The sequence below is a fragment of the Thamnophis elegans genome, chromosome 2, assembly GCF_009769535.1.
Source record: "Thamnophis elegans isolate rThaEle1 chromosome 2, rThaEle1.pri, whole genome shotgun sequence".
NCBI lineage: Eukaryota > Metazoa > Chordata > Lepidosauria > Squamata > Colubridae > Thamnophis > Thamnophis elegans.
This window is the reverse complement of record NC_045542.1, coordinates 160,243,247-160,259,985: the sequence shown is the minus strand read 5'-3', so window position 1 is coordinate 160,259,985 and position 16,739 is coordinate 160,243,247. Positions and strand designations below refer to the sequence as shown.

The following is a 16,739-nucleotide window of genomic DNA, read 5'->3' as shown; positions in this document are numbered from 1 at the left end:
GAAGGAATGAGAAGACGTGGGCAAGAAGCAGCAAGGGGGATGGGCTCTGTTACAGGGGTGATGGAGGGGCTGTTAGAAAAACTGGAGGACTCTGTTAGGGACTGATTGTCAAGCAGAATTTCTATGCAAGGGGTCCCCAACGCCCAGTCTGTGGACCGGCACTGGTTCGTAGCATGCCAGCAACCAGACCGCACAAAGAAGCGAAGCTCCCTCCGCGGTATGCAGGCAGCATGCAAAGCCACGCCCGCTCCGGTCCGGAGAAAAACGTTTCTCCACAGAACCAGTCCTGGTGCCCAAAAGGTTGGGGCCCTGCTGATCTATGTAGTCAGTAAGAATCAGCAAAGCGCAAAGGCTCAGTGGCTTAACAATGCTGGAGATGGTGGTTTAAGTCCTAGCACTGTGTGACTGTATGAGCTCCCATCACTCGCCTCAGCTTCTGTCCACCTTAAAGTTCCAAAGCATGTTCTATGCGAGTAGATAATTAGGTACCACTTCGGTGGGGAGACGAGGTGGTGCTCCATGAGGGCAGTCAGATTCCTGCTGGCTCTGAACCTACCCAGTTGCAGCAACCATTTGTGAGGCAACTCCCAAGAAGGGAGCGGGCTTTGGGTAAGGCAGCCACTCGTGAAACAAGCTCACCCTCCTTTGGCACACTTTGGGAAGCATGTGTCCTATAACAGAGGTGGTAAATTGGCAAGCCAAATTACAACTCTGCAATAGCATTGTGATCTCCGGGCTAAAGTTAAATAGCAGTAGACTTATATACCGCTTCATAGGGCTTTCAGCCCTCTCTAAGCAGTTTACAGAGAGTCAGCATATTGCCCCCAACAATCTGGGTCCTCATTTTACCCCCTCAGAAGGATGGAAGGCTGAGTCAACCCTGAGCCGGTGAGATTTGAACCGCTGAACTGCTGATCTAGCAGTAGCCTGCAGTGCTGCATTTAACCACTGCGCCACCTTGGCTCTAAAATCAGGGTGAGGGTGAGGGTGAGGATGATAAGGATAAGAGGATAAGAATAAGAATCAAATTGATGACATATCACCAATCAAAGATTATATGTCTTGGTTGCTTGCTTGATTCATCTTGAAGGACACCTTGGACACGCTAAAATGCAAAAGGCATGGAAGAAATGCAAGCTGTTTCTCTTTGCAGACCCAGTGGCCTACATGGAAAGCAGTCCAGTTGGCGCGAGACTTGCAGGCATGAGCATGGACAACAGCGCAGAACCAGTGGAAACAACTATCCGGAGCTTCTTCCCAGAAACCTGGATATGGTCCTTAAAATCTCTTGGGTAATCCAAAGATTCTATGTTTGGTAGAATGGGTAGCTCTTCAGGGAGAAATGTTAACACCTTACAGCTGCTAGTAGATACTGTATACATTTGTAGATGTACTCATAGATAAGAGCCTCTCCTCGGTGGTTGGTGGTCGTAAGTCGAGGATGACCAATATTTATTTATTTAGTTATTTAGTTATTTATTTATTTATTTATTTATTTATTTATATGTCACATTTCCAAACTGCCCATCTTAACTTAACAACCATTAGGGAGTCCAAAATTGTTGCTGCTAAGCAAGACCGTTGTTAAGGGAGTTTTGCCCCATTTTATCACCTTTCTTGCCACAGTTGTTAAGTGAATCACTGCGGGGGTTAAGCTAGTAACCCGGTTGTTAAGTGAATCTGGCTTCCCCCACTTACCGTTTTTTTCAGAGTAGAAGACGTACTAAGATTTTGAAGAGACGAATTTTTAAAAAAAGGTTTTTGCACTCTGCAGGCCTCCCAAAAATGGCCCATTTTTTGCGGAAAAAAGGGGTATGAATAGCGTTTAGGAGGTTTAAAGAGTGCTGCGGGGGGCTGTGGGGCAAAAATGAGCAAAAAACACCCATTTTTTGCTCATTTCTGCCTTCCCCAGCCCCCAGGAACACCCTGGAAGTCTCCTAAAGACAATGCATGGCCATTTTTGGAAAGGAGGCAGGGTTTCGGGAGGCCAAAAATGCTGTATTCAGTGTATAAGATGCACCCAGATTTTTTTTTTGAGGAAAAAAGGTGTGTCTTATACTCCGAAAAATACGGTACTCTGCTTGTCAGTGGTTCACAAAGGCGATCACATGACCCCTGGACACAGCCACCATCATAAATAGAGTCAGCATCCCAATTTTGACCTCAGGGATGCTACAACAGTTGTGAAAAATGGCCACCTTTTTTATTTTTTTCAGTCCTGTTGTAACTTTGAATGGTCACTAAATCAACAGTTATAAGTTGGTTATTTTCTCACTTTGTCAGGCCGCGAAAATACCTGGAGTCCTCAACTTACAACAGTTTGGTTAAGGACCGTTCAAAGTTACAATATCACTGAAAAAAAGCGACTCATGACCGTTTTTCACACTTACGACCGTTGCAGTATCCCCATGGTCACGTGATCAGAATATGGATGCTTGGCAACTGCTTCCTATTCATGACGGTTGCTGTGTCCTGGGGTTAATAACTTCAGAGATTCCGTTGGCAAACGTGTCAAGGAAAGTCATAAATTGGGGCCAGACTCGCTTATTAACACATTTCTCGCTTAACAACATATACTTTGGGCATACAGTGGTGTTCGTTAGTTGAGGACTACTTGTATTGCTTGGGAAAATTCATCCTCCCCTCTGCTTCTCTTGCCTCCCTCAGCAGTGAGTCCGAGCTCACCCTACCCGTCACCATTCCCGACTCCATCACAGACTGGAGAGCGGGAGCCTTCTGCTTGTCCCCAGCGGTGGGTTTCGGCCTGGCCCAAACCACCTTCCTCACGGCCATCCAGCCGTTCTTCGTTGAAGTCACCCAGCCATACAGCGTAATGCGGGGAGAAGAATTTGTCCTGAAGGCCACCATCTACAACTATCTCAAACGCTCCATCCAGGTGAGGAACCCTTCCATCTAGAGGCGAGGTGGCGCAGTGGTTAGAGTGCAGCACTGCAGGCTACTTCAGCTGACTGCTAGTTCGGCAGTTCGGCAGTTCAAACCTCACCGGCTCAGGGTTGACTCAGCCTTCCATCCTTCCGAGGTGGGTAAAATGAGAACCCGGATTGTTGTTGGGGGCAATATGCTGACTCTGTAAACCGCTTAGAGAGGGCTGAAAGCCCTATGAAACGGCATATAAGTCTAACTGCTATTGCTATTGCTATCTAGGGGTGGGATTCAAAAGTTTTAGCAACCGGTTCTCTACCCAGTTGCGCGGTGGGCATGACCATGCTGGGCGTGGCCTACTCAGTCTCCTGCACCACGGCAGGGGGCAGGGAGGGTGTTTTCACACTCCCAAGACTTTGGAGGCTTTCCTCGAGCCTCCAGGAGGGCGAAAATGGCCTGCTCCAGAGGCCCTTCGGAGGCCATAAGCGGGCCCATTTCCAGACTTCTGGAACTTCTGGGAGGGCCATTTTTTGCCCTTCAAGAGCCTCTGCGCGGGCCCTGCACTTCCCTGGCATCCAAAACGGGCCGCGTAAAGACTCCTGGGAGGGGAGGGGTGGGCGGGGCCAGCCAGTGCTTGCAACTATCTGTTCGGCAAAGAGATGTAAAATTATCACTCAGTTTGCCTGAGCCGGTCCGAATCGGCTGAATCCCACCCCTGCTTCCATCTCTTCACACTCCATTCTCTTTCTCTCTGCATTGATCTCTCTCTGGTGGCATGGCCATGTATAGACGCAGTCCACAGTTCATTTAGTGACTGTTTAAAGTTACGGTGGCACTGAAAAAAGGGACCTATGATTGTTTTTCACATTTATGACCCCATGGTTATGTTTTTTTTAAATTGGATTTATACGCCGCCCTTCTCCCAAAGGACTGAGGGCGGTGTACAACATAAAAAAACAACAACACATATTACAAAAGTTAAAAAGGAAATTAAATAAAGTATGTGATCAAAATCTTGGCGCTTGGCAACTGGCATGTATTTATAATGGTTATGGTCTCCCGCGGTCACCCACATGGTTACTAACTTAATAACCAGAGTGATTCATTTCACCGCGGTGGTGAGAAAGGTCATAAAATGGGGAAACCCCTCACTTAATAACTGTCTTGCTTAACGACAGACATTTGGGATGAATTGTGGCCATAAGTCAAGGACGACTTGTATTTAAACCAAAGTTTTTTTGAAGCATGATGTCCCAAAAGCAAGAATGTCGGGGTGAAAATAACCATGGTTGGTGTTAGGTAAGCTCCCAGTTGGGAGAGCAAGTGCGTTCAGAGAAGAGTTGTGAGAGTTGTGTTGGAGAACACACAAACCGATTGGGTTCGGTGAACCAGATGCAAAATGAATACCCGGTTTGTCCGAACCGGTACAAAGCAGCTGAATCTCACCCCTGGCCCTGAGCATCTCCCTTCCTCTTTATAGGTCACCTTCTGATTGGGAAATTAGGTGATGTGAGATGCTTTTTTTTTAATAATAAAGTTTTTTTATTTTTAATTTTCAAAACAAACACATAAAATCTTCCTTTTTTACATACTGTAGAAAGTGTATCAGTTGGTTACAAAAGACTTTCGTGCATGTCTTCCACAGTCATCACGCATAATTAATATTAACTCAAGTATTTTAACTCAGATATTTATACATGTTACTGTCATCATACCTCCATTTTCATTTGACTATAATTGTTTAAACGTCCTTCATTATAAAATATACCAAGATTTAATACATAACCACATACTGGCATTTCATTTACCATTTCTGAAATCCTCCAATGACACTAAATCCTTATGTCCTATTCTAGCTAAACATCCATAATATTTAATAACAAAGTTTTCTATCCTTCTTTCCAAATCACTGTTTACAATTTACATCTCATTTCCTTATATTGTACCCATACATATATAGATATATACGTTATTATCATTATCATCTGAGATGCTTTCAAAATGCTAATTTCAAAAAGTGCAGAAGAGAAGTTATAAAAGCATGATTTTGACGCATTGTAGAATTCATCTTCCAGACCATAGACTTTAGAAAGAGTCCATGCTCACACACACACATGGCTAAAAACGGAGTAAATGCATCTGCAAATATTTTGTAATGAATTGGTCAGAGACGGGACTGACCAGTTTTTTTCTTTGAAGAAGTTTCGCTTCCCATCTAAGAAGCTTCATTTGATCAGCTTCTTCTTCCAGTATCCTGTCAGAGCGGAAGAAGCTTCTTGGATGAGAAACAAAATGTCTTCAAAAGAAAAGAAAAAAACTGAGAAAGTCCAGTTGCTTCCTGAAAAAGCACCTTTGAGAAAACTGGTTGGTAGTACTGTATTCTAAGTGTAGTCTTAAAAGGGTAAAGGTACCCCTCGCACGTACGTGCTAGTCATTCCTGACTCTTGGGGGCGATGCTCATCTCCATTTCAAAGCCAAAGAGCCAGCACCATTTGAAGACGTCTCTGTGGTTATGTGGCTGGCATGACTAAATGCCGAAAGCTCACGGAATGCTTTTTTTTACCTTCCTACCAAGGGGGTCCCTATTTTTCTACTTGCATTTTTACACACTTTCAAACTGCTAGGTTGGCAGAAGCTGGGTCAAGTAATGGGACCTCACTCCATTAGGTGGCATTAGGGTTCAAACCGCCGAACTCCCAACCTTCTGATCCACAAGCTAAGCGTCACTGAGCCACTGAGCCACCCTTCTAAGTATGACCTTATTAAGTGGTAATAACCCTTTTCATGACCTTGATTCTACCCCTGTGTTCGTGCAACCTAGAACTAATATTGTTGAACTACAGTTCTCGGCCTTGCTCAGAGTTAACTCTTCCTCCTTGTGCTGTGTACCTGTGAGGCCATGGTGATCTTCTCCATCTAACTCCTTTCTGGTCAACAGGTTGGAATATCGCTACTGCTTTCTCCCGACTACATTGCTACCTCTCTGGACAAAGAGGAGGCTTCCCACTGTCTGCCTGTGGATGGAAGGAAAACCTTCTCCTGGAAGGTTACTCCCCAAACTGTCGGTAAGTTGTGAAGGTCAAATATGGCTTCTTAGGCTCATGCCTCGGCATGGATATTTTCCGTATACTTTTTTTTATTGGCTTATAAGATAAAATTCTCTCTCTCTCTCTCTCTCTCTCTCTCTCTCTATATATATATATATATATATATATATATATATATATATATATATATATATATATATACATACATACATACATACATACATACATACATACATACATACATACATACATATACACACACACACACACACACACACACACACACACATATTTTAAAAAGATACAAAATAGAATGGAATAGAATTCTTTATTGGCCAAGTGTGATTGGACAAGGAATTTGTATTTGGTGCGTATTCTCTCAGTGTGCATAAAAGAAAAGATAAATTCGTCACGAATCATAAGGTACAACACATAATGATAGTCATAGGGTACAAATAAGCAATCAAATCATGGAAACAATATAAATATAAATCGTAATGATACAAACAACAAAGTTACAGTCTTCCAGTCATAAGATTTTAGGAACGACGAGAAGACGAATAGTAATAGTAATGCAGACTTAGTAAATAGATTGACAGTGTTGAGGGAATTATTTGTTTGGCAAACAATTTAGCAAATGGATAAGTAAATAGGAAAGCAGTGGGGAGGAAGAGGGGGAAGAAAAGTGAGGAAGGATAAGGGGAAAAAAGGGAAAAGAAACATTGACTTCCAACTCTCTCTGTTGCAGTAAAAAAAGGCATTAACATCAAATCACAACTTTTTAGTTTTTTCATAATAACATGAACAAGCCATTTCTATGAAGATCTATCAATGTCATCTGTAAAACGCAAAATCAGAGTTTCATTCCTTTCCACTTCAAGCACAAAGTTCAGAAGAAGTCTGAAGGGGGTGGGGAAGAGACAGATACACAGAGAGAGACACAAAGAGAGAGAGACAGAGACAGAGATAGAAAAAGAGTTTGATGGCTACCTGTGTCTATAACTATAATCTCACTGAAACCCTTGTACAGGTAGTCCTTGAATTGGAACGGTGGCTGTTCAAAGTTAGAAGGGACTTGGGACTATTTTTTCACATAACCTTCACAGCAACCCCCATGGTCTCATGATCAAAATTCGGATGCTTGGCAAACTGGTTCGCATTTACGACGGTTGCACTGTCCCAGAGCCACCTGGCCTCCTTTTGCAACCTTTTGACCAGCAAAGTCAATGGGGAAGCCGGATTCCCTTCTTAACAACCGTGTTACTAACTTCACAACTGCAGCGATTCCCTTAACGACCACAGCAGGGAATGGGGCAAAACGTATGTAACGACTGTCTCGCTTAGCAATGGGGCTCAATTGTGGTCGTAAGTCGAGGACTGCCTCTATCATTCTTACTGTGTAAACCCGGCTCAAACTCCCTAGAGTTTCACTGGCTGTTTGTCCTTACCCAAAACAAGAAATAAAGGAAAAAAGAATAGCAATAGCACTTAGACTTATACACCGCTTCACGGTGCCTTTACAGCCCTCTCTAAGCGGTTTTACAGAGTCAGCCTATCGCCCCCAACAATCTGGGTCCTCACTTTACCCACCTTGGAAGGATGGAAGGCTGAGTCAACCTTGAGCCTGGTGAGATTCGAATGCTGGCAGCCGGCAGTCAGCAGAAACAGCCTGCAGTACTGCATTCTAACCACCGCGCCACCACGGTTCATAGATGGTCAAGCAATCTGGGGAATACACCTGACTAAGTGTCCATTTTGGTTCCAGGGGAAGTCAACTTCACTATAACCGCAGAGGCCCTGAAATCCAACCAGCTCTGTGGGAACGAAATCGTGGAAGTGCCTGCCAAAGGACAAAGGGACATTGTGATCAAAACCCTCCTAGTCGAGGTACGTACGGGCTGCTCTCGTGGGGGGCGAAGGCAAGGACGGAGTTGAGAGTAGTGATATATTAAAGTCAGAGCTATGTTTCCTAGTAAATTAAGTTTTCTTGATGACAGCGTGAAAGCGGTTGGGGTTTTCCCCCACGCTTGTTCGAAGAAATATCCATTGGGTTCAGTTCCAAGTGGGGAAAAAGACGCTGGAAACATGGAGGCTGATAGAAAAGATGGTTTATTGGTGTAGCAGAAGCATATGGGTGGTTCTGGGCAGCTGACCACATAGGGCTGAGAGCGAGTGGGCTTTTATACCCTCTCTTGGGTTTTGCCCTTGAGCTTCCTGTTCCTGTGGCAAGAGCATGTATTCTCTTGGCTGTAGTCAGAGGTCATAGCAAACTTTGAAGATTTTCTGAGCCAAGCTTGGTTAAAACTTGGGCTGATTCAACGCAGTTCCTATTGTGGTTGAATGGCTTTGCCCTGAAGGATAATCCTATCGTCCTGGAGCTGAAGGCGTTTTATCTTGTAGATTGGCTGGCCCAGTCCTTAATGGGCACCAAATATCTGCTAGGGGGGCAGGGAGCTGGAGCTGAGTTTCTATCTCCCTTAAGATTTCTATTTCTCTTTTAAGGGAAATATAATATTCTGCCTTTTTAATATTTCCTAAAATATTTGATTAGGGGACTGGAGACTAAAACACATGAAGAACAGTTGCAGGAACTGGGTATGTCTAGTTTAATTGAAAGAAGGACTTGGGGAGACATGATAGGAGTCTTCCAATATCTCAGGGGTTGCCACAAAGTAGAGGGAGTCAAACTATTCTCCAAAGCTCCTGAGGATAGAACAAGAAGCAATGGGTGGAAACTAATCAAGGAGAGAAGCATCTTAGAACTAAGGAGAAATTTCCTGACAGAATAATTGATCAGTGGAACAGAAGTTGCCTCCAGAAGTTGTGAATGCCCCAACACTGGAAGTCTGTAAGAAGATGTTGGATAGCCATTTGTCTGGAACAGTATAGGGTTTCCTGCCTAGACAGGGGGTTCTGCTAGTGTATTGTATTGTTGCTAACTTTCTACACACTTATCTCTCTATCCTACCACCTTTTGTCTTCCTGGTATTCTTCCATCCAAGTAATAGCCAGGTGCAACCAGAGATGGGTTCCTACCGGTTCGAACCGGTTCGGCCAAATAGATAGTAACTCGGCCGACTACACCTCTGAACCGGTTCTATCGGCGGCGCCAAAAGTGCTGCCATCTTGGGTTTTGCTTCTGCGTATATGCAGAAGCAATTGTTTCATTATTGCACATGTGCGCATAGCGCACATTAAGCGTGCACCCTCCCCGAAGCGCATCCCTGAGCAAATCCTGGGTGCAACCCTATGATCAGCTTTTGTGACCTTATGACAAGCAAAGTCGATGGGAAAACCAGATTCACTTACCAACCGTCTTACCAATTTATAAACTGCAGTGATTCACTTAACAACAGTGGCAAGAAAGGCTGTACAATGGAGATAAATTCACTTGACAAATGTTTCACTTAGCAGCAAAACCTTTGGGCTCAACTGAGGTTGTAAGTCAAAGGTTGTCCCCCAACCTGGCAGGGCTGTTTCCTTTTATCCCCTCACCCTCCACACCTACCTTTTCTTGGGGGTTCAAGCTCTGTCCACCTGTCTCTGCCAATCAGTGACGTGCGGTGAGGTTTATGGCTGGTGAGGCACTGACACAGTGGTGGGTTTCAAATTTTTTTAGACTTGTGGACTTCAACTCCCAGAATTCCACAGCCAGGCATGCTGAGTTCCAATTTAAAGCGACAGCATTTATTTTTCTCCTTTGCAAAAAAGTTTCCTTCATTCTTTTTCTTCTCCCTCCCCCACAGGAGAACGACGTGCCTCACCTACGTCAGGAATTTTTAGGCTTTTAACCCTTGCTTAACTCTGCTCGAGTGATCATAAAAGTCAGACTAGATGAGGCACGTGATTCTCTTTTTTAAACAGTTAAACAGTTAAGCACTAAGCAGAGTCACCCACGGTGACTCTGGCAGCAACTACCTCAGCCTGACCTCAGCTCTTGCCTTTTTCCTTTTACATTTTTTTTCTTTTCATGATGACAGTAGCGAGGCTCTGCCTCCTCTGCCTCCCCTGACTGCACATCCCTGCTGCCAATATTTTATTTCTCGAGACAACACCACAGTTTCTCCTCATCGGCATAGGAGATTTTTAAAAATTCAGAAAATAATTTAGGAATTTAAAGAAATATCAAACCATCATTTTCACTTGCTCCCTCTTCTTCTCTTTCCATAAAGCCTGAAGGAATCGAGAAGGAAGTGGTCATCAACAGATTGCTATGTGGAACCAGTAAGTATCGACCAGCAGCCCCAATTTCTCCTTCCTGCAGCTTCCATGATTAATGCACAAAGTCAGCTCCAGAGTGAGCTCAGCCTTTTCTGGCCCCCAAATGCATTGGCATACAAATCTCATTGTCCTCAGTCAGGATATATTATTGTGTGTTGGAATTCATTGTTGAAATGTGTTCCTATGCAGCACCTGCAGTAGTGTTCAGCCAGTAGATGGCAGTATTTACAAGTTTGGATCTATGGTATATAGCAGTAGACTTATATACCGCTTCATAGGCCTTTCAGAGTATATACTCTCTATACACTTTTGTTCTGAGTAGAGTTTCCTGTTACAGTTATGGAGTTGAGCAGTAAAGCACATGGTGATTGTATTCTTTGTTTGCTCTGTATGGTGCTTTATATAAACATAATTTCTAACATTGTAGATAAGGGAGATGGAGACCTTTCACAGGGGTCGCCTAAGACCATTGGAAAACACATATTTTCAATGGTCTTAGGCACCGAGACACCAATTTTATGGTTGGGGGTCACCACAATATGAGGAACTATATTAAAGGGTCGCAGCATTGGGAAGGTTGAGAACCACTGGTCTAAGTGCTATTGCTGTTGCTTAGAGCTACAGGTGAGTCCTAGAACTTGTGAAATTTAAAGGAGAGGCCAATTCTTAAATGTCCCCATCCATTGGATTAAATGAGAAAATGAGAAAATTAGCAAGAGGCTCAATCCAGACTTTTCTCTCTCTCTTGCTTGCAGAAGAGAGCAAATCCACCGCTATTTCCTTAAAGGTCCCAGAGGACATAGTGGAGAAGTCGGCCAGGGCTTACTTCTGCGTGTTGGGTAAGTGATGCGCTGTTGCAAGAATCTGTGTGCAGGCTGCTATTCCTTCTCCTTGGGGAAGGAAAGGTAAAAGTTTCCCCGTCCAGTTATGTTCAACTCTAGGGGGCGCTGCTCATTTTTGGTTTTTAAGCCAAGGGAGAAAACATTGTCCAAAGATGTTTCTATGGTCATCAAGGCTATATGTTGAGGCACACGGAAGGCGATTACCTTCCCTCCTAAGTGGTGCCTATTTATCTACTTGCGTTTACATCTTGCGTGCTTTCAAACTACTAGGTAGACAGGAGCTGGGGCGGGAGCTCACAGCACGCGGGTCTCAAACCTGGGTTGTCAGTTTTCCAGTGACTAAATTGAGCGTCTTTAACCCCTTCAAAATGTCCCCATATTGTCATTCCAAGGGCTCTTTGACAGTGGTGGGATTCAAATTTTTTTTACTACCGATTTTGTGGGTGTGGCTGTGGTGGGCGTGGCAGGGGAAGGATACTGTAAAATCTGCATTCCCAACCCACTCCAAGGGAAGGTTACTGCAAAATCCCCATTCCCTCCCGATCAGCTGGGACTCGGGAGGCAGAGAATAGATGGGGACGGGGCCAGTCAGAGGTGGTATTTACCGGTTCTCCGAACTACTCAAAATTTCCGCTGCTGCTTCTCCAGAACTGGTCAGAACCTGCTGAATACCACCTCTGGTCTTTGAGCTTGTCGATCAGAAAAAAGTCAGCAGTTCAGCGGTTCGAATCCCTAGCGCCTGCATAACAGAGTGAGCTCCCGTTACTTGTCCCAGCTTCTAACAACCTAGCAGTTCGAAAGGGTGCAAAAATGCAAGGTGAAAAGTAGGAACCCCCTTGGTGGGGAGGTAACAGCGTTCCCTGGGCCTTCAGCGTTTAGTCATGCCAGCCACATGACCATGGAGACGTCTTCAGACAGCGCTGGCTCTCTTCAGCTTTGAAACGGAGATGAGCACTGCCCCCTGGAATGGAAAATGACTTACCCTCCTTGGGGTTGTTCTTTCTCCGGCTCTTTTGTCCCCTGACCAAATCTGCCTCTCCCTAACTTTCCGGGACTCTCCATTTCCCTCACGTTGAAATGTCTCCTCACTCCCCAAAGTATTCCCAACCCTTGATGTCTTTCGCATCTCTCTTGCCTGCCACAGGTGACATCTTAAGCTCAGCCATCCAGAATGTGCACCAGCTTCTCCGGCTGCCTTCTGGCTGTGGGGAACAAAACATGGCTCTCTTGGCCCCCAATATTTACATCTTGGACTATCTGAACGAGACTGGCCAGCTGACCGAGGAAACGAAGTCGAAGGCAATTGGATACTTAGTGACTGGTAAGAAGATTTACAGAATTATGCAGAAGGGCCTCTATCTGCTTTTCCTTTGCGGGGAGGAAGAACAAGAGGAATTCATTCATCCATCCATCCGTTCAATAATCAGGGCCTAATAGAAGGATCAATACATGCATTTCTGGAAATGTGACGCTAGCTGAATTATTAGCAAACCATCAGCCTAATGATGTACTAATTTAATTTATAGTGGTCAATTTTGATAATTATAGCTGGAGTGGTGCGGTGGCCTTATAGGTAGAGCTCTCGCCTCACAATCAGAAGGCTGTGGGTTCGATCCTAGGTAGAGGGAGATATTTCTCTCTCTGGGCACATTGAGAATATATCTGTGGAATAAAACTCTGTATTGGCAACAGGAAGGGCATCTGGCCATTAAATACTCTTCTAGCTCCATTCAGTTGCCCAGACTCCACAGGATTATGGAGTCATTCAAAGATGATGATGATGATGATGAATTTCAATAATTATAGCAGCAAGTTCAGGATAAGTTTGCTTATCTTTTGACCCTATTTTCGATTTGATTATAAAATGGAGAATGAAAAAAAATAATGGTAATTTTCCTTTTATTGAAGAGGGATATTTCCATTTATTAAATATTATTTTATCTTATTACCCAAATGGCATCTCTGATGTAATTAGTGAGTGTTCTTCTCCTTTAATTATAATCTTTCATTCAATTCCCTCCAGCCTCCAATTTTTAAAGTCTATGGGAGGAATTCTTTCTAACTAATTCCCAAATCACATTTCAAATTTATCTCGACTCTTAGGCCATTTGTAACTTTCTAGAATCCAAGTTTTAATTAAAATTTCTTTCACTAAGAATTAAAAGAAAGTTACCTGGTGTTTTCTTGTTGATCCAAAGGTTCTTAATAGCTAAAAATTAGTTAACAAGCAATTTTCGGAAGTAATGAGAAAAGGAAGTACAATATATGAAGCCAGTATCCTTGAAGTTGCTGATCATGGTTTGAGCGTTCCCTCATCTCCCAGGCCTCTAAATTGAATGGAGACCACTCTGCTGTGATATCTTTGCAAGGAGCAACTGTCTGGAGCACTTGTGGATGATCTCAAGCCTTCTCCTTGCTGGAGAGGAATTGTCAAAGAGCCAGTCTACTTTCAGTTTGCTTATTGGCTCTGCCTTTTTGTGGCGCCATCTTCAATCTGCCATTCCTTCCTCAGAAGCCTGGGCATGGTCACCATTTGTGTAAGAGGCTACCAAAAAGTCCCAAGCTTCTAGTTAGGCTGGGAGGGCAGAAAATGATTATAGTCATTTCTGAAAATGCCAAAACACAAACATGGATGTGTCTTCAAAGCCACCCATCCCTGAGCTTGACTCAAGGAAGGCTTCGCCATTTATTGAATAAATACAAACTAACCTTCACCCTCCATTTGCAGGTGTCCAGAGACAGTTGAACTACAAGCATGCTGACGGTTCCTACAGCACCTTTGGGGAACGGCACAACGAGCCTGGAAACGTTTGGTAAGGTTCACAGCGTTTGCCTCTTGAGGTTGTCTCCGCAGGTTTGCATGCGTGTGTGAATGCAGAAAATGTATTTCTCATCTTTGCCAGTATCGTTCGCAAGGCAAAGATTTCCCTGATTATAGGGCAAGCTCGTAATGGACAGGAATAGTAGACCAGAGAAACGCTGGCATGGGTTTGTCTAGACTAGAAAAAGGAGCAGGGGTGACATGATAGCAGTTGTTCCAGTATTTGAGTGGCTGCCACAAAGAAGAGGGAATCAATTTATTTTGCATAGCATCAGAAGGCCAGGCAAGAAATAATGGAGATCAAAGGATAAGTAAAGGCAATCAGGTCTCCTTTTGTTCCGATCTGGGTTTCCCCAGCAGCACAAAGTCGAGTCCTCGTCCTGATAAACCCCTTTTATTTAATTTACAGTGAATTCCTCTCCAGCAAAGTCTCGGCCCACAGTCCTTCAAGATAGTTCACAATTACATACATACATGTACTATCATAACAAAAGGAACGTGGACACAAATTGTAAACAGTGATCTGAGGGGAGAAAAGGGCTCAGATATTTTGTCAACTAATTTTTGTTTAGAATGTGCTATAAAGGTTTAAGGCTATTGGATGACTTTGTAATAATTAAGGAAGTGCCATTAGGTGGTTGTGTTTTTTAACTATGGATTATTCTAGGCAAAAGGACATTAAAACAATTTCAGTTAAGTGAGAATTATGATATGTTGAAAGTAAGACTCATTAAGAACTTTGATATTCGATATGAATGTAAGTAATGACTCTGGAAGAGATGCACGAAAGCTAATTGTAACCAATTGACACACTTTCTACAAGATGTAATGTAAGGTGATCATTTTTGTGTGTGTTGTTTGTTTAGTAAAAATAAAATAAAAATGTTTTAAAAAAAAGATAGTTCACAATTACCAACCTTTATTAGGCTTGGAGAGTAGCCAGGCTGATATCTTTCAGACGCCGCAATACTTGGCAAGAATGCAGGAACGAACTAATTGTCTCTTGCAAACTCCACTCCCCTTTTGCTCCTCTTTTATTTCCTGCGGGAGGGCATTCATCATCTACCTGTGGCCTTACTCCCAAGCCAACCCCTGTTCTTTAGCTGTTCCCTTCGTCTGGCAACTCTGTGCATGCGCACACTGGGAACAGGCTCCAGCTGTTCGTCTGCCTCACTGATGTCTGACTCTGAAGGCAGCTGATAACTGGCATACGGCTCTGGCCCCCTCTCTGCCTCCGACACAGAGCCCTCATCAGAGCCTTCCCCAGACTCCAGGACTGGCCCATCTTCCTCCCCAATCTCCTCACTGTCCGAATCTCCTACCAGATCCACTGGCTGCTGGCGGGCCCCTACACCTTTGCAATTTAATGGCTTATTGCACACCGAGCAGGGAAGATTGTTCTTTAAAGCAGGGCTTCCCAACCCCCATCCCACCCCAAAGGCCAGCACCAGGTCACGGCATGCCAGAAATCGGGCCACGCAAACAAGCGAAGACCCATCTACGGGATGCAAGCAGCACACAAATCTGTACCCCATCCGGTCCGTGGAAAAAAACTCCCCTCCATGATCTCTCGTGGCCAGAAGATTGGAAGGGTTGCTGCTTTAAAGTGTGCCCAGAGGCTGGAAATGAAAAAACAAATTAACGGGGCTGCGTTCTTGGCTTTCTTGCAGGTTGACCGCTTTTGTGTTGAAATCCCTTTCTCAAATAAAGAGGAAGATCCCTGTGGAGGAACGACACCTGATTGAGGCTCAGATGTTCCTGGCCTTAAAGCAGAAATCAAATGGCTGCTTCCAAAGCACCGGCTCCCTCCTGAACAACGCACTCAAGGTACAGAGGAAAGCAGCCAGGGAATGGTCAGCGTAGCCCCCACAAAATAGCACCAGGGTCCCCAACACACAAGCAGCACAGAGAAAGGGATCATTCTAATGATATCAACGGCATTCATCAATAGTACAGGTTTCAATTTGTTTGGTTCTTCAACATAAGTTAAGTATAATGTTAAGAGGTGGCTTGAGGGTTGGGCCACTGCCAACAGCAGTGGCATTGGACTGCAGAGCTATCTAGCCCCGTGATGGAGACCCTACGCCACCTGGGGCATGCAGAGCAGGGGTGCCAGTTCTAACCTCTTCTATAGAAGAGGTTCCACAAATCTACAGTGCTGTTTAGAACTGGTTCGAGCTCCCTCCCCCTGCCCATCCGCACATCATCAAGATGAAGAGCGAGAGAGGAGGAATTCTGGGAGTTGAAGTCCACAAGTCTTAAAGCTGTTAAGTTTGAACACTCCTGGGGTTTTTTTTCTAAAGGGTTAGGGGTGCAAGGGCCTTGTAACCTGACAGCTTTAAGACTTGCATGCTTCAAATGCCAGAGTTTCTGAGCCAACATTTTGGTTGCTAAGCAAGAGTGTTGTTAAGTGAGTTTCATCACATTTTACAAGTTGGCTCCGCCTACCCGGTCACATGGCCACAAGCCACTCCCACCCAGTCACATGGCCGGCAAGCCACTCCCACAAAGCAGGCCACACCTACAGAAGAGGTTCTAAAAATTTTTGAAACCCACCACTGACACGGAGCCATTTCTGAGGGCACCCGAGGCGTCTTCCCTGTCAGCTCCAGCGCGCATGTGTGCGCTGGGCAGCTGATTCTGGCCTTGGTTTTTTATCATTTCCTCCCTCTGAGGGCGAAAAACAACCCAACAAGCAAACCAGGATTTGGGAGACGGGCTGTTTCTGGCTTTCAGAGGGCCTCCCGGAGGCGGGGGGGGGGGGGCAGGGGAGGCCGTTTTTACCCTCTCCGGGCTCCTAGAAAGCCTCTGGAGCCTGGGAAGGGCGAAAAATGGAACTGCTGGGACCATTGGAAGTTGGAAAACGGGCTGTTTCGCCCTCCTCAGGCTCCAAGGGTATGCACATGCACAGAGGTGGGTGGGTGC

At 44.7% G+C, this 16,739-nt stretch overlaps 1 protein-coding gene across 1 annotated transcript in view; it reads left to right on the top strand.

Moving 5' to 3' along the window:
- Window positions 1-16,739, top strand: part of LOC116504521 (alpha-2-macroglobulin-like) — a 79,635-nt gene that overhangs the window by 43,079 nt on the left and 19,817 nt on the right. The window contains exons 18-26 of the mRNA XM_032211564.1: window positions 1,154-1,292; window positions 2,668-2,896; window positions 5,822-5,948; window positions 7,696-7,817; window positions 10,103-10,154; window positions 10,907-10,990; window positions 12,138-12,314; window positions 13,722-13,806; window positions 15,485-15,641. Of these exons, the coding sequence (XP_032067455.1) occupies window positions 1,154-1,292; window positions 2,668-2,896; window positions 5,822-5,948; window positions 7,696-7,817; window positions 10,103-10,154; window positions 10,907-10,990; window positions 12,138-12,314; window positions 13,722-13,806; window positions 15,485-15,641 (1,172 nt within the window). The remainder of the gene's footprint in view (window positions 1-1,153; window positions 1,293-2,667; window positions 2,897-5,821; window positions 5,949-7,695; window positions 7,818-10,102; window positions 10,155-10,906; window positions 10,991-12,137; window positions 12,315-13,721; window positions 13,807-15,484; window positions 15,642-16,739) is intronic.